This window comes from Euprymna scolopes, chromosome 33, assembly GCF_053919585.1.
Source record: "Euprymna scolopes isolate OS-2025 chromosome 33, ASM5391958v1, whole genome shotgun sequence".
NCBI classification, from domain to species: Eukaryota; Metazoa; Mollusca; class Cephalopoda; order Sepiida; family Sepiolidae; genus Euprymna; species Euprymna scolopes.
In genome coordinates, this window is record NC_136514.1 from 64,374,254 (window position 1) to 64,399,051 (window position 24,798).

The window sequence follows — 24,798 nt, forward strand, 5'->3', positions numbered from 1 at the left end:
TACTTTTGAAATCACGACTCTATAATAATATATACGAAATCTGGACAAATTAAAATATCATATTTAAACGGATTTTACGACGAGGAAAAACCGGCTCGCCCTCCCGTTAGCAACTGATGAAAATCTGATTAAGTTTTTTATAATTTTAGTTTTGGATAATAACAACTGATGTGTTGCATATACAGTGACTATATACGTAATGTATCCTTTAAATGTTACGTAATTTGAAGTCATATAAAAACCAAACGATATTATCACAATGCTTCAATCTTTCTTCTTTTTTCAGTCTCTCCATTATCGATTTTTCCCGACCAATTGGAAATGCGGAACTGATTCCCGACCATGGGATTCGATGGATTCTACTTATAAACGAGGTTACGGTTTATGGATTTTGGAAATACGCCACAACAGGATGGTAAAGAGGCTTTCTTTTTTCTTTTTTTTTTTTTTCAATTACTCGCTGCTTAGTATTTTGTGTGATATTTGCTTTACGCAGACTATATAACTATATAGACTATATAGACTATATATATTTATCACTAAACCAAAGGTTCCCTACACTGGGAATAAGAGAAGAGAGATGCGGTTAGCAAGGTACTTTTTGGGGTTGCAAAGCCACAACTTTAAATATTTTTAAATATAATAAATCGAAAACAGAAATTGTAAACATATGAGTGGCAGACGGTGATTGATGTTTGGTCAAAGGAAGAAGGGAGCATAGAGAGCTGAAAATATTTCTGGTCAGGGTCAGGCCACCCTTAGATGGTCTGATTCTCTTTGTTTGCCCTTCATTTAATGGGAAAATCTCACTGAGATCGGCCTTTGCAGAAAAAGTAATTTTCCTCGATGGCCTCCAGATAAAACCCTTGCGAACAGAGACCGTCTAAATGTTATTTTTAGTGTGTCACCAGCAACAGACAAACAGTGACCACTAAACAAAGTCAGAACAAGTAAAAAGTAGGTACGGGCAAAAATGGGCGAACAAAAATGGTGGACCTAGTTTTGAAAGCCGATTCATCATAATTTTTTTGTAGGTTTCCGACTACTTTTTGATTGCATTTGAAAGATTAAGGACTAATGTTCATTTCTAAAAGGAAAAGAATACTTGTACACGTGAAAAAAAAAGTTATGAAAATGTTTTCACGGCGAGCTACTCAATGCAGTTAAATTTTGAAGTTAAATAAATTCATTGTAAAAATTCTTTAAAAGATAAATATTAGTTTTCTGGGTCTATTTTAAAGATAATTATTAAAGTAAAGTCTCGTATTGGATAAAAAAAAAACACTTTGTTTGTGCAAAACATATATTAATTAGACGCAAAACCGAGTGATTTTGCCGTTCGCAAAACGCAACAAACTAAAATTTTGTATACACGGAATATACGGAGGCCTAAAATTTCAGGCAGTCGAAAGACTGTGAACATGACGTCATGTAATTAAAAGGGAGGAAGGAGTGCGATATTTTTCTTTTTTCCCCAGACATGCATCCGTATGTTCCTATTTTGAACGTTTGTATAAATTTTTCCATTTTTGAATTTAATTATTGTTCTATGTTCCTGTTTTTAAATTATTATTTTTTAATTATTGTTAAATATTATATAAAAATATGTTACGCCGAAAGTTTCACATTCTTGAGAGCAAGAAAATTATTAAAGACTTGCATATAAAAATTATGCGAAACCTGTAATTTTTTTTAAAGTAGAAATATTTTTTGCAATTATAATTTTTTTGTGTGAAAATATTAAATAAACAATGATTAATTCAATGGTAATATCGGTAGTTCGAGAAATTCATTTTTCTTCGAGTTATATCGAATTCATTAATACAGACTTTAGGGGCTTTTTTCGTAATGTCCATGTAAAAATTATTTTAATTTATTTTTATTGTTACAAATTACGATGCTTTATTTATATATAAAAAAAAAGCAAAAACAAATTCTTGTATTTTTTATTTACTACTGAAAATCATAACTTTAGTAAAGGTATTTTTTGTTTAAACAAAATAATACATTTCCACTAAAATTTAAATTAAAATAATTAGTTCATTATATTCCGTGATCATTATTTGATAAGTACTGAAAATTTCATTAAAATTTGTTAATTTTCTTATTTTTGTTGAATTTTTAAGTAAAGGGAGAGGTCAAAATGTTTATACATTTTAAGCATCGGCATTCATTTTGCCCGTACCTAGTAAAAAGATTTCAGTAGAGCGAAAAGGGGCAGCCAGTGTCGCCCTACCCTCCGAAGGGGAGGAAGAGTGAGTAGGAGTTGAAAGTTTGAAGTGAGAAGTTGGTTTGCGGGAAAATTATGCGACAGTTTAGTCAGTGTGTTTTTCTAGTCCCTCTGTAATGGGTCTTATGTATTTTGACCCGGTCATGCAGTGCACTGGGATCCGGTGCTCAAAGTCTGTTATTCAACTAAGTTGACAGGTACCTTCTGTAAACTTCAAAAAATAATAAACATTTTTTTATAAGCTGAACTTTTGGTTTTGCATTGCAGTATTGACTGGGTAGATCGACGAACAACTTTGGCCTCGCACAACGAAGAAGACGATCACGGTTGTGAACCAACCAGCACATGGTGCATGTTCACAAAATAACAATAAACGATTATTTCCCTTTCTCACTTGAGTTCAGAATTTGAAACTTTTAGAGTGTGGAGACGTCCATTGTTGCTCTGACGTCCATTCTGGCCGGGAATTGATGGGTTGAATATAATCTGTAATAGAGGATATTGTAGTTTGCTTGAAGCATTGTACATAGTATGAAAAGAGTTGTGTTTAAGGGTAGTTTTGTAAAAAAAAAAAAGTTGGGTTCGAGACAAGCTAGGTAAAAGGAATAATAAAAATATTAAAAGATTTCAATAATTTTCAATTTACCAACATGTGTCACAGCAGGGTGATAATGTGGTGTTAAGTCCTCCAATTTTCCAAGCATACTTTATCAAGTAAAGGAGGCAGAAAAAAAAGACTATGTGCAATTACTTGGTGGATGTGTGTTTGTGTCGGAAGCCGGAAGTTGGAAACAGCAGTTTCATAATCAAAACAGATTTACATGCTTATAAATTATTCCTGAAATATGGGTCGGTATTTGTGTTAGTTATTGTTAAATATTATTCAACATTTATCGGTAATAATTATATTATTATTACGTGTTATACTTATAATTGTTCACTTATAAATTTATTTCTAACTATAATTATTTAAGCTATTTACTTATATATTTATTTACATATATTATTACTTATTTATTACAAATGTTATTATTTAGTATTGTTTAATATTACTATCCAAGCGGGGTTACCCTTGTGGTAAATTTCGAAAAGTAGAGTTATGTCCTTTGAGTAGTATTCTATACATGTTTTTGCTTTTTTATTTTTTTAACTGTAATAGTTATTTAACTTTCTTAATTTTATGTAATTATATTTATATCCTTTCTTTCTGAGATTTTCATGAATGGCTCTGTTCTTGAGAAGAAATATTTTGGTCTTTCTTTCTCATCAAATCTTTCATGGAGCTCTATATATTAGATCCATTACTCTTTCTGCTTCTCACGAAGTCGGTTCTCTTTATTATCCCGAACATTTCTCACACTTAAGATTATTCTCTATCTCTGCAAATCTACAAACTATGCATTAAGTACTCGTCATATTTGAGTAAATTTATGTCCCTAGTTCTTGATAAGACTAAGTGTATTTGTAATTTAGTTGCCCCTCTCCCTCTCCCTCTCTCTCTCTTTCTCTCTCTCTCTCTCTCTCTCTCTCTTTCACACACACACACATAGACGTGGTGTTGCTAGAATCACTCTTTACTATAAATACTATTATGGCATGTGTTCTTCAAAAGTGTCTGATTTATTTCTTGCTTCCTTTGTTCCAGCTCGTTTGATTGACTCGTTGGTCTACTGATCTTCACCAATTTCCTGTTTTGATGCCTGAATATAATACAGTTTCTTATTCCATTAGCTTCGTCCTAATACTTGTGGAATTCTTTTTCCACTGACCGTTTTCATTATTGGAATTTATCCATGTCTTTTCGAGATAAAGATCAATAGTTAAATCTTGTCTTTCTGAGATTTTCATGGATGGCTTTTATATTCTTATCTCTTGTATAAACTGCTTTGCTATAAAATTTCGTTTTTCTTCGTTTTTCATTCGTTTATTGTGATAATCATCTTTCGTTCATTTTAGCATCAAATGACTTGTAGGGCAAATTCTATTAAAACAAATATTGAAATTGAAATACGATCAAAAGAATTGAGATTCGTACGTATTTAGAGTGGTAGAAAATGTACTTTCCAGTTTGGCATTTGGTAAAAAGAGTCAATCTTAATCTTATTGATATTAAAGAAACTGCCACAAAAACGTAAAGCCATGAAATCAATGGTTAACTTACATTTAAACTATTATATGCAACAAACCACAATAGAGAAACGTCCAAATAACTTTGCTACCTTTGTAAAAACATTACATATTTTATCTGCCATTCCAAATACAAAAATAAAATAAATTAATTTTAAATTAAGAAGGAAACATGGGAAATTTCTCCTTCTTTTGTTTTCTTTCGAAAACAAGTGACTCTCTATTTCGCTCTTTGTATTTTATTTTTGTTAAAAATGTTTTCTGTTTTTAAAATTGAAAAATGTTTTCGGTGTTAAAGACATCATATTGAAAGACAGAGACACTGCTATCATAGTAGAGTTTTGTAGTGCTGAGGTGCAATTAGGACGAATACTAAAAACAAATGTCTCGAATAGTTATCCTCTTTCTTTCTCCGCTTCATTGAATCTCCACTTCCAAAAGCAAGTTACTTTTCACAGAAACGTGGTAACTCAAAATATTTTCAGTTAATAAAAATCGTAACAATCCTGTATCAAACCAATCAAACCTATAAGAACAATGACTAAATGAGATTTCTCCAGCTGGTCGCATCGAAAGACCAAGGAGCGTACGCTCAATACTCTTTCCCCGCGCCTTTAGCCGTAAGAGGCGAAATTAAATCTTCAATAACTCACATACAAGCTTTCTTCATCTCGTGCACACATTCTTGCACACTAACGAGAGAACAGAAGTAAATTATTACATTCACGCACTAACAAGAACAAGTTAATCCAACACACATACACAGAGCCACATTTACATATTCATAGTATTCACACTATGAACATTTATATAAACACCATAAAGCCTTGTAACTACTTACTCGATTTGTTTTTTTAATGAAATACGAGTTTGCATAAATGAACACTTACTGATTAACTTTCATAACTTTTATATTCTGATAAAATTTTATATATAAAAATATTTTGTCATAAAATTTCTTTTTTTTTTTTTTCAATTTTTCATTTACAAAACTCTGTTTATGTTTTAGTTAGCACTTACTAACTGGTGACCCTTCCATTCTCTCAATATTTCATTTATTTCTATTTTAATATTGATTTTTGCCTAAAGCTTCCGGTGTATTTTTCACTAATTCTTGTTTTAGTTATTCATTATAGATTTAAGATTTTTAAATCAGATATTTTCATCTTGTTCGTTCTATTTTACAGGTTTTCATTGCAAGATGAAGGAAACTTCCAAGTCATTCTGACGGAAACAACTTTGAACATAACAGCAGAAATCAGTTAAGAATAAATATCTTTGAAATGCTTTCTTCACAAACTTATTCTCGCATAATTTGTTTGCCCCGCTGAATATTTCCCAAAAGAATTGTTTTTGTAGTTTTTTCAATTGTATCGCTGTGATTTGTTACCTTGTTATTCTTAGAGAATCTTTGTGATTGTCGGCAACTCCATGTTCTTTAAAGAGAATCATTTTGGTAGGGAGCCAAACTCGTTTTTACCTACAGACTCCAATTCCTGACATTTTGTCTTTTCATATGTTCGTTTTTATTTATACATGTTAACCTTTGCACTTGTTTGGGATATCGTATCTAAGTTGCCGTGTGTACCAACCCACCATATTACATATTACTTCAGTGGCTTTCAGGTTTTCGGCTTTATCAATTAAATTAAACATATACATATCTTATATGCATCTGTCAGTAGTCGGATGTCATCACCAGAATTTTGAAGAATTCTGTAATAATGTATGAGAAAATAATTTTGAGAAATTTGTTGGCATTACAACACAAATCTCGTAAGTTTGAATTATAGTTAAGTTGTTTACAAAATGGTGGACAAGTTACTCATAAAATCTGATTTTCTTATTTAAAAATGAAGCTACTTGATTAATTTACGTGATTTTTGGAATATGATATTTTCGTTTCGTCACGTGTATATACATTATACAGATTCATCTTTATTTTTGTTTTTTAATATAAGGGGGAATCTGGGCAAGAGCCATACATTCTAAAATGGATATTATGCACATCATATTAACATAGTTTATGGTCAGGGGTTACATAGTTATAACGAGCTGAAGCAAAATATCCATACATAACTGTTTCACTGTATCACAGTGTAGCTGAACATGACATCTGTTTCATGAAATTCAAAACGCAATATATACAATTACCTACAGTCTCCCACAATATCAATTAATATAATGGTGTGATATGTGCATTTATGCATCTTTTTGTCCGATCATTACCGAACGTAATGGAACAGGTGACAATGATTAGTAGTTGGATGAGGAAAATAAGGATGGAGTTTATTAAGCATAAAAAATCTCATCATTTAAAAATTGTTAATTCAATCCTGTTACAGGACAGCACATTTTCTATTTTCTCTTCAATCGCATTTAAGAAAATAAATTTCAATAACTGACAAGAAACTGATAATATTTCTGATTTTTTTTTAATGAGAATTAATTCTTTTTATTATTTGGATTCTTCGGACTATTGTTCCCATCTTGAATGTTATTTTCACAACATTTCTACCCGTCTTGGCTGACAGAACAAGAACATACTATTCCCGTGTATTATATAAAGGGTTCCATTGGCAAATCGGTGCGGATTCCAAGTTCGATAGAAGATTTCCGAGTTCAACAAAAAGATTTGCAAGATACACATGAGGAAGGTCGGAGGTTACATCGACCAAAACGTTGAGTGAATAATAACACTTAAGATGAGAAGTCAAAGAATCCAAATAATACGAATAAATTGATGTTCGAATGTGCATTTTATAGTAACATAAAATTGTCGCCTAATTTTTTTTCAATAATTTATTGATTAATTCGAAAAATATATTTCTCTAAATCTTTTAGCAGATGAGTTGGTACTCTAATACAGGGTGGAACGATAAAATTGTCGCCCCAAAAGAAAACAACACTACGGCTTACAACTTTTATTGAAAAATCAAGTCAAGTAACTTGATTATTTAGTAGAGCTGACATCTATTCAATGTAGCCGCCTTCAACCTCAATCACTGCTTCGATACGGGTCCGGAACTGGGAGCATGCTTTTCCCCAAGCACCGGCGGAAGCTCGATCAAGCTGGCTGTTGCGTAGCGATGTTCTCGACGTATGACCAAACAAAGTAGTCCAGCGGGTCCAAGTCGGGGGAAGAGGGGAGCAGTGAGAGAAGGGTACAAAGTCGTAGCACTCCTTCTGAAGCCGAGCCTGGGTATCTTTGAACTTGTGGAACGGCGCCGAGTCCTGCTGCCACACGCAGAGTCTGCCAGCAGCCACCTGATTGCACTAGGGGATCATCACATCCAGGTAGACTTTGGTGTTGACATTCAAGCCGACTTCAAAAATGTGAGATGGCACGATGTGGCTCTCGCTTGAAACCACACCAAAGACCATATCCGTGGGTTGTCCGACGCGTTGAATCGTTCGAATTTGCATTTTGAGAGTGCTGGTGTCCTATTGTTACAACCTGGATTGGTAGAGAGTTGTACAGCGGCGCATCTCCGATCTCGCTCGTTGAACATTATGTCAGACATGATAGAAGGCTCCTATTGCTCTTGGTACTTGTATACAACTAGCCAATTAGTAGATGGTATCTAACAAAAAAGAAAACCGCTTTTCATCAAATGGAAATGGAATCATGTCGTCTTTTCTAGGACGACTATTTTTACGTTCGCCCGTGTATATATAAAATGATTGTTTAGTTTATTTTGTATTGCATTTGTCCGGAATTCGAATGTGTAAAACGACACGTTACCATATCCTATACACTATACAATATCATATATATCTCCAAATGTTTGTGCAAATCCATTATTCTATAATTATTTATGAATTCATTCATTTTATTCGTCTACACTAATATTTCCATCTTTAATCTTGTGACGCAATTTCTTCCAAAAATATATTAGAAATAAACTTGAAAAAAATATGTGGTAGATTTGCTTTTTGAAATCTATCTTGTTGATATATTTCCTGCCTTCCATATTTAGAAATCCCGCCCATCAAAATGTGAATACGTAATCTTCTAATATTTGTTAAATATTCAGTAAACAATAAAACCGACCTCTTGCCACCGCAACCCTCGCGTGTATATCATGTAAATAACACAGCTTAGCACAACAACAAAAACTGTTGACTAATGGTTAAACAGTTTTTGTTATTGTGTTTAGCTGAGATGTTATAATTATCGTTTCAGCACGAAGTCAAAAAGGGGGATTGGCAATTTCGGTGTCGAACTGCGAAAGCGAAATCAACTTCGAGATGAATTTGGGAAGTTGGATATACAACATTGCGGCTGGTTTGGCAAAACCTTTTCTCGGAGAAACCTTAGAAGACAAGGTAAAACAAGACTGATGAGAACGTCAAGTTTTCACTTTCTGATAATTTTAATTTTTTAATCAATTTTAAATAACTTTTAATTAACTTTTTATTCAATTTTAAATAACTTTTAATTAACTTTTTAATCAATTTTAAATAACTTTTAATTAACTTTTTAATCAATTTTAAATAACTTTTAATTAACTTTTTAATCAATTTTAAATAACTTTTAATTAACTTTTTAATCAATTTTAAATAACTTTTAATTAACTTTTTAATCAATTTTAAATAACTTTTAATTAACTTTTTAATCAATTTTAAATAACTTTTAATTAACTTTTTAATCAATTTTAAATAACTTTTAATTAACTTTTTAATCAATTTTAAATAACTTTTAATTAACTTTTTAATCAATTTTAAATAACTTTTAATTAACTTTTTAATCAATTTTAAATAGGCACAGCCAAAAAATGGAAAAATGAAAAAGGTTTTTTTTTAATGAATTAAAATTTAATATCCATTATTCTTGATCAACTTTTTTTCCAGAATAATATAAAATGTTTTCTACTATTTAAATAGAATTCTAAATTTAAAATTTTCCAAAACCAAACCATCCACCGCCATTTTTGTCTCGATCGATAAAACATTAAAATATTTTTTAAAAAAGGTTTTTGAAGCAAATAATTTTTTGTCATCTAAATAAGATTTAGGATGATTTGCTATAAGAATAAGTTGTTACCTTCATAACCCCCAAAGTTAAGCAACGTTGAGGCTGGCCAGTACAAGATGGGTGACCATTTTGGGAATGCTAGGAAATGCTAGTCGTCGTATGTGCTGACTGCTGAAAACAACTCCTCACGGTTGGGCCACCATAGGTGAATTAACAAGAAATTGCCGAAAAAAATTATCGTATTTTTAGCAAAATGTGCACTTACTTACCGATTTTTTCTTTTTTGGTGTCAATTCTTCAAAGCATTTCCTATTTAATGCTATATCAGCAATATTGGGCTCACTAAAACAAAATTATTCATTTATTTTTCAAAGATTTAAAAATAGTGTTTTTTGGAAAAAAAATAATGAAAATACATCATTTTTTTTTTTTTTGCTAATCTGAAAATCAAAATACAAAAGATGAAAAATAAAATGCATTCAAAATTCGGATTTTCAACCTTAAAAATCTGATACGTGCGCAGTTGTTTTTTATCTACAATCCTCAACCTCCACACAATACAATATGTTTTGCTCAGTTTCAGCTAATTATTTTAAGCATAGTTTTTTTGTTTTTTTTTTATTACATTTTCACCCCAAACAAGGCACATTGCCACTTTGATGTACTATTAGGGACACAGGCTACAGGGGTACTAGGTGGGGAATTGGGCAGCAAGATGTCGGTTCACGTTACACTTGAACTTCTGCATGTCAGTACAGTTGGGGAAGCAGGAACCTGGCAGGGAGTTCCAAAGTCTAGCGGTTCTGGGGAAGAAACTACTGGAGTAGAAGGCTCTCTTACATCTAGGGATCTCTACTGTGAAGGGGTGGGATTGTACTGCTTGTCAGGGGGTATTTACGTAGAGGGGGTACAAGTGCTTGCAGTTCGTCGGAACATTTATAGTGAGCCGTTTAGACCTGCCAAACTTGCTTTGTCTGCATCAAACACACAGACACAGAACAAGCTGTGTGCAGTAGACACATGCATGGAACGGAGCGCGTGCAGACATCACACGGCTTCTGGTGACCTTTGACATTAGGCTTCCGTCCCCTCTTTTTCTCTCTCTTTTTCGCTTGACACCAAGCCTGTAGAATAATCAAAAGAACTGTAGTAGTCAATAACACACAACAACAACAATAATAATAGCAGCAACACTTACCAAGGGTCCAGCTTATGCACAAGACAGACACCAGATTGAGCTGGACTGAGGGCTTGTATTTATGTACAAGCATATCCAATCAGGTGATTCAGCCAATCACAATCCAAAGAATAGACTGGCCCATGTGTGCACAATGGAATCTCCCATTGTGCCATAAATAGTTCTCCTCTTTCATGAGAGGTAACTTTAGTCTTTGTCAAGTTATCCACAACTTGAACGCTGACTGAAAGTCCACTACACAATCCAATATGGCGCTACGAACAGGATTCGAGACAGAAGATTGGGAAGACTATTTCCTCAAAGCAGGCATTGCTGCCGATTCCGCCAAGAGCTACGCTGCAACTTTGTGAAGGAAAAACTGAGGAAAGAAAACCTTCAAGTAATGGATCGAGCCATGCTAAGAGAATTGGGAATCACAACAATGGGAGAAGCTCTGTCTATCCTTCGACAAGCCAAGGAGCCCGCTACCCAGACCACTTATGCTAAGACACCAGCTGCCAGGCCTCCCCAACTTCATCTTGAAATGACCCTTCAACAATTCAGAAAATTTCGGATTGACTGGGAAGTATTCACCAGAATAACGGACATGCCAACTTCTCAGGCCAATACCCAGTTATACAGTTGCGCTGATGAATCCGTCCAAAATGCAATCATAAATACGTACCCTAAGTTCTTCACCACCAACCCAGACAAGCTGTTAGAGATGACAGAAGCATTGGTAACTCAAAAATCAAATCCCATGGTCCATCGGATGACATTTGCATCTTTTTGATTTGATATCACAGCATGAAGATGAACCCATCCAACAATACCTTGTTCATCTTAGGTCCACGGCCATAGACTGTAATTTCTCATGCCCCAACTGCGATCACGACCTGTCCGACATTTACATCTAGGACCAATTTATCAAAGGGATATTGAATGATACGCTTCAGACCGATCTACTGGCAAAAGCCGGGTTGCTAAGAACTCTCAATCAAAATATTTGTCATGCTGAGGCATTTGAGTCTGCACTACGGGACCAAACCGCAATGACTGATACCTCAGACATAGCTACAGTCCGGATGTCAATATATCGCAGGAAAAAAAAAACATTGCTGTACGGACTAGCAGAGGCAATATTCACACTAGCTCTACTGCTACTCACAACGATAACATTGCTGATAAAGAACCCCGTCAAACCTGCATAGGTTGCGGTAGTCACCAACACGGTACTCCAAGGACAAGTGCCCGCCATTTAACATGTCCGGCATGGAATCAAATGTGCAACACTTGTGGGAAACTTAACCATTTCTCAGCAGTGTGCCGGACAAAGAAATATCGCCCGGCAGTGATAAAAAGTTTTGAAGACCAAGAAGCTCCTATGAATACTCTCATGGCCCATATCACATTCGATCAAATGAGGGGCACCATTATGACTACAGAAGGTGATCTGTTAACTGAAATAAATGCATCAGTAATTCCATTCTCACCAAAACCAGATCCCAGACAAGCTGTCAATATCCCTAGGAGTCTTAGTACAATGCTAAAGGTTTTCCCCGATAGTGGTGCTGCCATTTGTCTTGGGGGACCAAAGCATTTAATCAAAATGGGCCTCACAGAGATTAGTCTTGTCCAATCAAGAAAGATCATACGAACAGTTGGAGGTTTCACACTCATGTGTCAGGGTTGGCTACCAGTTGAGTTTGTGGTCAGAGGGAAAACAACTAAACAAGCCCTCTACATATGCAAGGGCATACAACGGCTTTATCTCAGCAGAGCAGCCTGCATCGATGTGGGAATATTGCACAAACATTTTCCAAACCCTTTAGCAGACGAACATGAAGAGGTAGACACCGAGTCTAAAAAGTGTGTAGATCAATTGCCAAATCGCCCCAAAAACCTCCCTTTTCCCGCAACAGAAGATAACATAGGCAAACTTAAGAGCTGGCTCCTAGAAAAGTTTGCCAAAACGACATTCAACAAAGATGGGATATTTCCAGCCATGTCCGGCCCAGCTGCCCACATTCACCTCAAAGAGGGAGCAATCCCTAAAGCCAGGCATAACCCAATTCCTGTACCCTTCCACTTCAAGGAACCAGTAAGACAAGCCCTTTGGAAGGATGTAGAAAAAGGTATCATAGCTCCAGTACCCGCGGGTATGCCTACTGATTGGTGCAATACTATGGTAATAACTGCCAAAAAGAATGGTAATCCATGGAGAACAATAGATTACCACACTTTAACTCTCAATGCAAGCGAGAAACCCACCATACTGGGTCGCCATTCCAGTTGGCACTGCAAGTGCCACCTAGAACAAAGAAAACAGTCCTAGACGCTGTTGATGGATACCACTCGATTCTCTTAGACAAAGAATCTCAACCATTAACCACCTTCATAACTGAGTGGGGAAGATACATGTATCTTAGGATGCCTCAAGGATAGGTCGCATCTGGGGATGCTTACACTCGCAGATACGGTGAGATAATAAAAGATATCCCACGCAAGGTGAAGATAGTAGACGATACCCTGCTATATGACTCTAGCATTGGGGGAGCCTTTTATCATACCTTCGATTTCCTGCTCCAATGTGCTAAGAATGGAATTGTGCTCAACACCGACAAATTCCAATTCTGTCAGGATGTCGTACAATTTGGTGGCCTCCAGATAACTTCTTCAGGAGTGACCCCTTCTGAGTCCATGATACAAGCGATACAGGATTTTCCAGTCCCAAGGACAATTACTGACGCCAGATCATGGTTTGGGCTTGTCAACCAAGTAGCCTGGGCATATTCACTGGGACCAGTTATGGTGCCTTTTCGGGACCTCGTCAAACAAAACTCCAAATTTGCTTGGAATCAAAACCTTGAAGACGCATTCAAAGATTCCAAGCGAGTTATAATTCACCTAGTCCAGAAGGGGGTAGCAACATTTGACAAAGACAGAGCAACTTGCCTTGCTCCAGATTGGAGCAAAGAAGGAATGGGCTTCCTACTCCTACAAAAACATTGCCAATGTACCATGGAAAAAGCCCCAATCTGCTGTTCCGAAGGTTGGCATCTGATATATGCCGGCAGCAGATTTTGCACGGATGCTGAACGCAGATACGCACCAATAGAGGGTGAGGCAGCAGCAATAGCATGGGCATTGGAGAAATGCTGTATGTTCGTCATGGGTTCTCCAAACATCATAGTGGTCACAGACCATGAACCTCTGAAGGGGATATTTGGCGATCGTGATCTGAGCAAGATCCAAAACCCCCGGCTCTTTAGACTAAAGGAAAAGACCCTGAGATATAGATTTACCATACAGCATTGCCCCGGGAAGTGGCACAGAGGCCCTGATGCAGTCTCCCGCCACCCAGTGGCGATGATGCAAGCCCTCCTCAATGTATTTCCAACAAAACCCTCTCAAATGGATATACTGGAGTCGAACAACATAAGCAACATAACAGAGTCAACAGCCTTAATAGCAACATTTGCAGACAGCAGTAATATAGCCATGATATCACCAGACCTAATTCGTTCAGCAGGTCGTGGCGATCAACAATATAACAAATTAATAGACACAATACAGCAAGGCTTCCCAAAAACATGTAATCTCACTGTGCCCGAAGTCCGTGAGTATTAGGAGGTGAGGCACCGCCTTAGCACTGACAATGGTCTAGTATTGTTGGATCGAAGGATCGTCATCCCCAAAACACAACGAAAAAAGGTCCTACACTGCCTGCATTCTGCACACCAAGGAGTAGTCGGCATGAAAGCACGTGCCAACGAATCGGTGTACTGGCCAGGGATGGATGCATCAATCCGCAGTATTAGGGCGAATTGCATGGTATGCTCAACCATCGCACCTAGTTAACCAAGGGAGCCTATCATTCTAATACGATCCCCAGAGTGGCCATTCCAGCAAATCGTCATGGATATTTTTTATATTGGAGATCACACATACCTTGCCTGTGCAGATAGGCTAACTGGTTGGCTAATTTTATACCGCCTACAATCAGGTCACACTACTACAACCAAATTGATGTCCATATGCCGACAACTGTCCCAAACATATGGTGCCCCAGAAGAACTCAGCACCGATGGCGGCCCACCTTTCACTTCCAGCACGTTTCAAGAATTTCTGAGAACATGGTGTGTTAGGCACAGATTATCTTCTGTTGTGTATCCCCAATCCAATGACAGGGCAGAGCTCGCAGTAAGAACTGCAAAGAGGATTGTGAAAGGAAACACAGGCCCCCAGGGTTCCTTGGACAATGACAGTGTTGCCCGGGCCATCTTGCAGTATCGGAATACCCCAATCCAAAGCATTGGCCTATCACCGGCTCAATTATTACTTCACCGTCGACTACGTGCCTCCATCCCTTCACAGCCAATCCTCTACAAGCCTCATCCTGAATGGGTGTCAGCGGCACAACACCGCGAGGAAATGCTCCACCACCGCAATGCAAAAATAGTAGAAAGATACAATAAATATACCCACAACCTTCCACCGTTACAAGCTGGTGACACTGTAGCCATCCAAAATCCAGTCAATCGCAGATGGAACACAACGGGCAAAATCATCAGTTCCCTACCAGATCGACAATATCGAATCAGGGTTAACGGATCCGGAAGGATCACACTTAGGAACCGCCGTTTCCTCAGAAAATGCGAACTCAAGCCTGCACCAACCCCAATACCAAGTGCAGCACTAGGACCAACAATTCCCTCAAGCGATACTACATTCTTGCATCTCCCACTGTCTCCCTGTAATAGCACATACACAGCAACCAAACCCCAACAACAAACCACACATATATCCCCACGCTTTCGATCAAGGATTCCCCGAGCTCTTTCTAGGTTACTACCACACAACAAACTAGGTCTAAAAGAGAGATACACCTCTCATACAACCCAGCCTACTCGTGGGGGGGGGGGGAAGAGGGGAGATGTAGAATAATCAAAAGAACTGTAGTAGTCAATAACACACAACAACAACAATAATAATAGCAGCAACAATTACCAAGGGTCTAGCTTATGCACAAGACAGACACCGATTGAGCTGGACTGAGGGCTTGTATTTATGTACAAGCATATCCAATCAGGTGATTCAGCCAATCACAATCCAAAGAATAGACTGGCCCATGTGTGCACAATGGAATCTCCCATTGTGCCATAAATAGTTCTCCTCTTTCATGAGAGGTAACTTTAGTCTTTGTCAAGTTATCCACAACTTGAACGCTGACTGAAAGTCCACTACACAATCCAATGCACATGTATAGACCACACGCTTCATAAAGCATGCACTCGGAGAGCAACAACAGAAACATGAGGTAGGCTTGCATATTTTTCATATAAACATTGTTACCTGTAAGATGCTTACACATAGAACTAATACAATATGAACAATCCAAGACTTATAAATAAACTAAAGAGCGCTCGTGTAAAATATGAACTATAACCTCTATTTGTGCACACTTCCACAGAGGTCAACATGTACAAGCCACAATCACACGTCCTTACGTGACTATCCAATTATTGCACTAATGTATGAACTTGTTTTGTTTTAAATAAATAATGTAATTTTATATATATATACTGGTATAATGGTTTTCTTTATTGCTAAGTCGTGAACATGCTTTCTATAGCCTCGCAAGAACTGGTGACCCTCGACCTCGACTTACAAAACTTTTTATTCCTTATACCGAGTATCAAGCCAAACAAAAGGGAAGCATTTTTACACCAAAATACTTTGTATTCCTCTGTGAGAGTGATAAATACACCAAGATCCAACACCCATGCCTAACCACATGTTGTAACCATTAACCTGTCTTTCGTCTGTTGTTGATTTTTTTTAGTCCACGTGCACACAGAAAAACACAACTACTAATAACAACATTATCCAAGCAATCGCAAAAAAATAAAATAAAATAAAAAATAAAAGTTTCATATTTTCCTAAAAAAAAAAAAAGTTTTATATATTCTTTTTCCCTCCCTCACAAAACACAACTTTAGACTGAGAATATTGGATAGTATTTTGTTACCCCTTTTTTTCTGCACCACCATGACCGAGGATAAATCTGCTGCTAGTGCTGTGGAGGGCTTAGTTTCTTTCAGGCTGCCTGCCTTTAATTCTCGAAAACCACACATATGGTTTTTTCAGACGGAGGTTATTTTTGCTAATAGGAAGATTACTTCCCCAGTGCAAAGGTATTATTATTTAATTGAGGCATTGCCAGCAGATATTGCCGAAGAAGTAGATGACACTTTTAGAGCACCTCCTGCTGAACATCCATATACAGCGCTTAAGCAGGTCATTCTGGAACAGACGAGTGTTTCAGAAACAGCCAGGTTGAAACAACTCTTCAATGAGTTAACCCTTGGCGACCAAAAGCCTTCTCAGCTTCTGAGACAAATGCGTGGTCTGCTCAGTGCATACACAATGGACGACAATATCTTACAGCAGCTTTGGTTGGAGAAACTGCCTCCACAATTATCCCACACACTGTCCATGTTCGTTGGAGATAAGAATCTGACACAATTAACGGTTATCGCTGACCGTGTCGCCAACAATTACCACCACGCGTCAGCTGTAACCACCATCGTGACCAAACCTGCCGCTACAGCCTCCACATCCAATTCCAACCCAGAATCATCAGAAATTGCTGCCTTAACCAAAGCAATTCAAACCCTTCTAGTGGACAGACGGTCACGGCACAATCACAGACGAAATTCAAGAGACTGATGCTCATCACAAAGACGCAGGTCTTCCTCTCGATCTCCCTGGTGCTACTACTACTGTCGTTTCAGGAATGACGCACGCAAATGCGAGCAACCCTGCACCTACAAGAGACCTGAACATTTAAACGGGTAGACCGGTGGGATTGTGCGACAAATTCCACCCCATCTCTCTAGCCGTGTCACCTACACTCTCTCTTGTCGAAAGTTCCTCGTGGATACTGGCGCTACTGTTAGTGTAATTCCTCTTACACGATATAATGATACAACAGCAGATCCATTTTCACTACAAGCTGCGAACGGCAGTTTCATCCAAACCTACGGTACCTCATCTCTCACTTTGGACCTTGGTCTTAGACGTCGCTTTCCATGGATATTCATCATCGCCGAAAACACCCATTCTTGGTGCTGATTTTCTTTCCCATTTTCAACTTTCCGTTGATCTAAGAAAACGTTCTTTAGCTGACACAATGACATCTCTTTCGTTCACTGCGGTATGATTTCCTGTGATACACCAAGCATCCGCACAGCAAGCCCATCAAATGCAATTTTTGCAGATCAGTTGAACCAATTTCCTGAACTCACCCAACCCTTTTCCCACACGGAGAATGTTAAACATCATGTGAGACATCACATTACAACCCGTGGTGCTCCCATACATGCCAAGCCTCGATGATTGTGCCCAGAAAAGTTGGCCCTAGCCTGCTCAGAATTCCAACATATGATGGACCTTGGAATAATAGGGCCTTCAAGCAGCCCATGGTCATCGGAAGGAGACTGGAGACCCTGCTGAGACTACCGTGCTCTCAACGCAGTGACTGTTCCAAACAGGTACCCTATTCCACACCTGCATGACTTCTCAGCTTCCTTATCCGGATAAACTGTTTTCTCCCGGATCGATTTAGTCCGTGTGTACAATCAGATTCCCGTCGCTGAGGAAAACATTTCTAAGACAGCGATATGCACACCATTCGGACTATTCGAGTTCACCCGCCTACCCTTTGGACTGCGTAATGCTGACCAGTCATTTCAACGATTTATCGATGAAGTCCTTCGCAGACTACCCTCTGTCTTTGCGTATATTGACGACATCCTCATCGCAAGCTCCTCACAGGAAGAACACCTGACTCACGTCACTGAAGTTTTCCAACGTTTGCAATCCTATGGACTAAAAATAAATGTTGCGAAATGCAAATTCAGTGTCAATTCCTTGGACTTTTTTGGACATCGGATCGACAAATCTGGACTTATGCCCTTGCCTTCGAAAGTGCAAGCAATCTAGGATTTCCCAGTGCCTACTTTCTTGCGTCAATTACGTCGTTGGACTTATGAACTATTACCGTCATTTCATTCCAAACTGCTCACATCACTTGTCCAGGTTCACGGATTTTCTTTGTACGCGAAAAAAGACCCTCTCTTTCTCATCCCTTCTATGCATCCAAGACCGCACTGGTGAACTACACTAAACTTTCCTACATCAACCCTGACCCGGCAGCTAAGCTCTTTCTTTCAACAGACGCTTCTGATGTAGCTGTTGGGGCTGTTCTCAATCAGATAGTTAATGGTGAAACGCAACCTTTGTCTTTCTTTTCCGCCAAGCTAAGTACGACCCAACAAAAGTACAGCGTTTTTGGTCGAGAACTGCTCGCCATGTACTTAGCAGTAAAACATTTCCACTACATGTTGGAAGGGAGACAATTCACGATTTTCACTGACCACAAACCACTTGTTGCTGCTCTTATGTCATCTATTTCTGGGAAACATACACCACGTGAATTACGACAGATGGACTATGTCACACAATATTCTGCTGATATACAGTATTTACCTGGTAAAACGAATATTGTGGCAGACACACTCTCACGTTTTTGCGATCTCAACAGTCTTGAGAAGCCCCTTGACTTCGACTACATCGCAACTGAGCAAGAACGTGATGCGTCACTCACAGATTTTATGTCGACTTCAACAATTCTGCTAGAAAAGACACCAGTCCCATTCTTTGACAAACTCATTTGGTGTGATAAATCTGTTGCACATCCACGACCTTACCTGCCTCCATCGTGTCGGAAGCGCATTTTCCAGCATTTCCACGATCTCACACACCCCGGTAAGCGTGCAACAGTCAGGCTCATCGCAGCTCACTTTTTCTGGCCCAGAATGAACATCGACATACGCAAATGGACTCAGACATGTATTTTTTGCCAGACTACAAAAGTACATCGCCATACCAAATCCACTTCAGGCAACTTCTCTGTACCTGATGCTCGATTTTCACATGTCCACCTGGATATTGTAGGTCCACTGCCGCTTTCTGCTGGTCATCGCTATATGCTCACCATGGTAGACCATTTTACACGTTGGCCAGCAGCAATTTCTTTGCACAACATTTCAACAGAAGTCGTAGCCCATGCATTCGTAGAGAACTGGATCTCTAACTTTGGTGTACCCACCACTGTTACCACCGACAGAGGTTCTCTGTTTACGCCACACACCTTCCAAGAACTTTGCAAATCTTTCAGAATTTCCCACATTGCAACCACCGCCTATCATCCTTCTGCTAATGGGATGGTAGAGCGCTTTCATCGTCGACTAAAAGCTGCACTAGCTGCTCAGCCCGAACCGCATCACTGGAGTGAACATTTACCATTTGTTCTTCTAGGACTCCGGTCCATTATTAAAGAATACTTGAACACTACACCAGCAGAGATGGTTTTTGGAACCACTCTTCGCCTTCCTGGGGAATTTTTCACAGTCGACAAGTCTATACCTGCTACCACCTCCGGTTATGCTGACCATTTGAAACTCGTAATGTCTCGAGTGATGTATACTTTGGTCTTATCACCTGTGGCTCTTGTTTTTAGCGTAGCTTTGGCTGGCTGGAGAACAACTGCGGATGATGATGATGATGATGATGATGATGATGATGACGGACGGACGGACGGACGGATTCGAACTGTGTTGGTTTCTACCACTTAGACTAAAGTGTTCAAAGATCAAAAAACTATTATTGTTAGGAGTGCCGAGTCGACACAAAATATCCTCAGGAAATTTTATCGTGTTGAGGTTACCATTTTTTGATGGAACCATCACCTGAAATTTACACAGAAAAGTGGTGGTGTTTGCTTCAAATTGCGATTTGGATTATTGACAGCATGACATCTTTTTTACTCTCTCTCTCGCGCGCGCTCTCTCTCTCTCGCTCTCTCTCTCACCCCTCTCTCTCTCTCTAGCTGTCTATCTTTCTATCTATCTATCTCTCTATCTATCTATCTTTTGATTGTGGAGGCGATCGACTCTTCATGGTTATCACAGACATATTTCTAACGACTGATTCACAATCAGTCTGTTTGTGTTTGAGCGGAAATGACAGCATACCGAACTCATAAGAAATTTTAACATCATTTTGAGATTAACCCATGTGGAAGTCAGTGGATTCTCTGTTCAAAGGACAATATGTACAATTCGTAAATAGAAAATTTATCAAGATTTATTTTTGAAATCATGTAAGTTTCTCTTTTACTTATTATTCATAAAATATAAGATTTCAATCATGTGTGCGCATGAAAAGAAGGCTTTTGTGTCAAAGAGAAATAGATCATGTGACTTATGTAATTATATTTTAGATTTTGGGGGTGATTTTTCAAAATAACCAACAAAACAAAAAAGAAGGGACAAAATAAATACTCAACAAATAAATGCTACCAAAAATAATTTTAATTACTCTTCTACCTACCTGGATAAGTTTGGGGTGTTTTTTCTTATTTTAAAGTGTTTTTATTTTTTTGTTAAATGCAGTTGGTCTAGTTAAAATGAAAAACAAAATATCAACAAACAAAATCAATAATCGAAAATGAAACAAATTCTGAGAGAAACTATAGAAATACTGACAGAAAATTAATAGAAATAAATTTCACCAATAGTGCAAAAATGTAATGTTCTACCAGTATTTAGTTTAATTTTCGATTTCTGAGCGATTATTGAGGCTTGACTACGGCTCTAAAGAGAATACCATTTTGATTTAAGTTCTAATTTGACACTACATTGCAAACACCAAGGCTAACAATCAGCAGAAAGAGAATTCCATAAGCTTGCAATTCTTGGAAAGAAGCTATTGGAATAGGAAGTTGTCTTATATCGGGGTATGGAGACCAGTAAACCAACGAAACAAAAGAACTAAAACAAAGGAATCGGAGAATATATTAGACAATTCTAAATGCTATAACAAAAAAGACTGGGACATGTGTAAATACTGAAAGTATAGCATGATAAAATGTCGGAGGTCATTCAAACGCCTTGAAATGTGTATTTTGTATAAAACATTTCTTTTTGTTTCAGTTGTGCGAAATTGCAAGTGAAGTGATTCGAGTTGATGCAATGTCCGGATTAGATAGCCTCCCAGGTAAGCAACAGGAATAAAATTGACTTTGCATTTTACCAAAAATATTTGCAAGGTCATAATTTTGAGTTTTCTACCAGATTTACCAAAATCTTTAAGAATTTAAGTTTTAATATTCAACTAAATTATGTCAGCATATTCCATGTTCAGGTTAAAATTTAGCATCTTGTATTCTAATCATGGCATTCTTGACTATCAACCTGGGTTAATGCTGAGATAAAAGAGGAAAAGAATGTCTGCGTCCTTGTCATCATTAAAACAATTCATGTGTTCATTAGTTCCACTATTGAAAAACCAGATCCACATATGAAATTCGCCATTTTGACAACCAGTTTTTATTTGATGCCTGCTAAACTGTCGGTACACAAAAATATTAAATGCATTTTAATATTTATATCTTTTTATTCCCCTAGTGTTTATTGTATTTTTTATTCCCCTAGTGTTTATTGTATTTTTTATTCCCCTAGTGTTTATTGTATTTTTTATTCCCCTAGTATTTATTGTATTTTTTATTCCCCTAGTATTTATTGTATTTTTTATTCCCCTAGTATTTATTGTATTTTTTATTCCCCTAGTGTTTATTGTATTTTTTATTCCCCTAGTGTTTATTGTATTTTTTATTCCCCTAGTGTTTATTGTATTTTTTATTCCCCTAGTATTTATTGTATTTTTTATTCCCCTAGTGTTTATTGTATTTTTTATTCCCCTAGTGTTTATTGTATTTTTTATTCCCCTAGTGTTTATTGTATTTTTTATTCCCCTAGTGTTTATTGTATTTTTTATTCCCCTAGTATTTATTGTATTTTTATTCCCCTAGTGTTTATTGTATTTTTTATTCCCCTAGTGTTTATTGTATTTTTTATTCCCCTAGTGTTTATTGTATTTTTTATTCCCCTAGTATTTATTGTATTTTTTATTCCCCTAGTGTTTATTGTATTTTTTATTCCCCTAGTGTTTATTGTATGTTTTATTCCCCTAGTGTTTATTGTATTTTTTCTTAGGTTTATTGTATACTAGCAGTTCAGCCCGGCTTTGCTCGGGCCCTATGTACTGTTCATAAATTTGTGTGTATATATATATATGTATTAAAAAGTTGGACTCATGTCCAGGTAACCTACATCTAAAATTTCAAGTATTTAGATCCAAAATTGGCGAAGGAGTTTGATAGAGTCTGCAAAGGTCAACTCTTTCAACTTTGACCTCTTGGCAGCCAAATTTTCGTCCAAAAACTGATTAAAAAACTTGCCCTATGTCTGAATACACTTTATGTAAAATTCCAAAATTGACCAAAAATTGGCTGAGAAGTCAAATTTTTTTTAACTTTGACCCCAATTTTAACCCCTTAATATTTATTGTTTTGAGCTCTAATCAAATTAAAAAGCTTGATCCATTGTCCAAGTGTATCTAAAATTTCAAGTATTTAGACCCAAAATTGGCGAAGGAGTTTGGTAGAGTTTTCAAAGGTCAAATCGTTGAACTTTGAGCATTGACAAAATTTCTGTCCGAAAACCATTTAAAAAACTGTCCTAAATCTCAATACCCCTTAAATCTCGAGTATGTAGACTGAAAATTAGCAGAGTAGTTTGGTAGACACACACACACACACAGACAATTTCACTTTTATAGAAATATAGATTTGTATTATTTTCTTAAGTTAGCAAATATGATTCTATTTTTTTTTAAGTAATGAGTGATTTCTGCATGCACATACGTGTAGTTTTGTAATGTAGCATTTGTTATGGCAGAAATTCTGGAGTTGTCAGTCTTTTCAAAAATGCTGAAAATTATCCTATAAACATAAGTGATTTGAATATGAACATATGGTTTCTTTTTAAGCACAGAAAGTAGAAAAGTTTATGCAGGACTTTTTATATTTCGTATTTCATTTCATGCATATCTAACATGTCTCATGACGATCTTTTTCGTTTGTGATAGACAAACTAATAATAAATGAAATTTTTCCGTCATTCCACTACCAACCCCACCCACCTCCACCCCAAATTGCAAGATCGTCCACATTATCATCCACTATCACTCGCGAAGTTTAGAACTCTTGGTGAAGGATGCAAGAAAATCGTTGTGAAAATACATCTTCACATCGGGACTTTTATTCAAAATTTATGCAAAATCCCAGGAGTTCAATGGACAATTTTTCTGTGTTGCCGTTTTCAAATACCATATCCAAACACTTTCTGAAACCAAACGCGTTAATCCGACTGTAAGAAACAATATGTAAACTTATATAATGAATGTTGCTGTGTGTAATGTTTTTGGTACCCCGGCAAAAAAAGGGTGAACCTGTAAATTCACCTTCGTCTGTTCGTCTGTCCGCACTATTCTCAATAACTACGCCCTGGAATTTTTTTAAATTTTGCACAAACATTAAACATGATAGTAGTAAAAAGTAGCAGAACGGATTTTCCGGGAAAACTCTGGTTGCCACCTGAGGGGTGCCTTTTGTGTTACAATGGCTAAAATTGACACTTGTGTGATGCCTTGGATTTTTATAAAACTTTCTAAAAAGTTGTAACTAACTGATTTCTATATAATTTTGTTTGTCTATACTTTGCGATAACTCTTGGGGGTGCCCTAGGGGCTTTTTTAGGGCTAATAAAAACACGCCATTTTTGGGACTATTTTACCATATTTGTCCAAAATTTTCTGTGTATGTCTACTTAGTAGTTTTGCATGGTGCTGAACTCAAATTTAAATATGTTAAGGCCTTGGGGACTTTTGGGGCTAAATGGGGGGGGGGGAATGATGGACTTAGTTCTTTTTTTGCATGGTGCAGAACTCAGATTTACATATATTAAAGCCTAAAACTGCACTGTTTGTTCATTTTTACAAGGATTTGACATCCCCTGGGGACTTTTGGGGTTAAATAGTGGAGGAGGGGGGGAATGCTGAACTTAGTCATTTTTTATGCCTAGTTCACTGTGCACTCACAGGAGACTATGCATGCTTTATTTTTTTGTTTTTTTATTTCATCCTCTAACTGCTTTAGAAGTAGTAATTATTATTATTATTATTATTATTATTATTATTATTATTATTATTATTATTCTTCACTCACTAAGAGTTTTCATATAGACCCTCATCAAAGATTTCTCTTTGAGAATAACCTGTGGTGTTCCCTAGCGAAAACAAATCTTCTCTAGATTTCCA

General features: G+C 37.1%; 1 protein-coding gene and 1 long non-coding RNA gene across 3 annotated transcripts in view; one reads left to right on the forward strand and one right to left on the reverse strand.

Annotated features, from left to right (window-relative positions):
- LOC145258271 (uncharacterized) overlaps positions 1 to 24,798 on the reverse strand; it is a 131,791-nt gene that overhangs the window by 94,496 nt on the left and 12,497 nt on the right. The window contains exon 2 of the long non-coding RNA XR_013864084.1: positions 9,605 to 9,677. This is a non-coding gene — a long non-coding RNA (uncharacterized LOC145258271). The remainder of the gene's footprint in view (positions 1 to 9,604; positions 9,678 to 24,798) is intronic.
- LOC145258270 (bactericidal permeability-increasing protein-like) overlaps positions 1 to 24,798 on the forward strand; it is a 172,309-nt gene that overhangs the window by 89,416 nt on the left and 58,095 nt on the right. For both annotated transcript variants that reach the window (XM_080116267.1, XM_080116265.1), the window contains exons 3-6: positions 287 to 415; positions 5,545 to 5,618; positions 8,544 to 8,686; positions 21,573 to 21,636. In XM_080116267.1, coding sequence (XP_079972393.1) covers positions 287 to 415; positions 5,545 to 5,618; positions 8,544 to 8,686; positions 21,573 to 21,636 — 410 coding nt within the window. The remainder of the gene's footprint in view (positions 1 to 286; positions 416 to 5,544; positions 5,619 to 8,543; positions 8,687 to 21,572; positions 21,637 to 24,798) is intronic.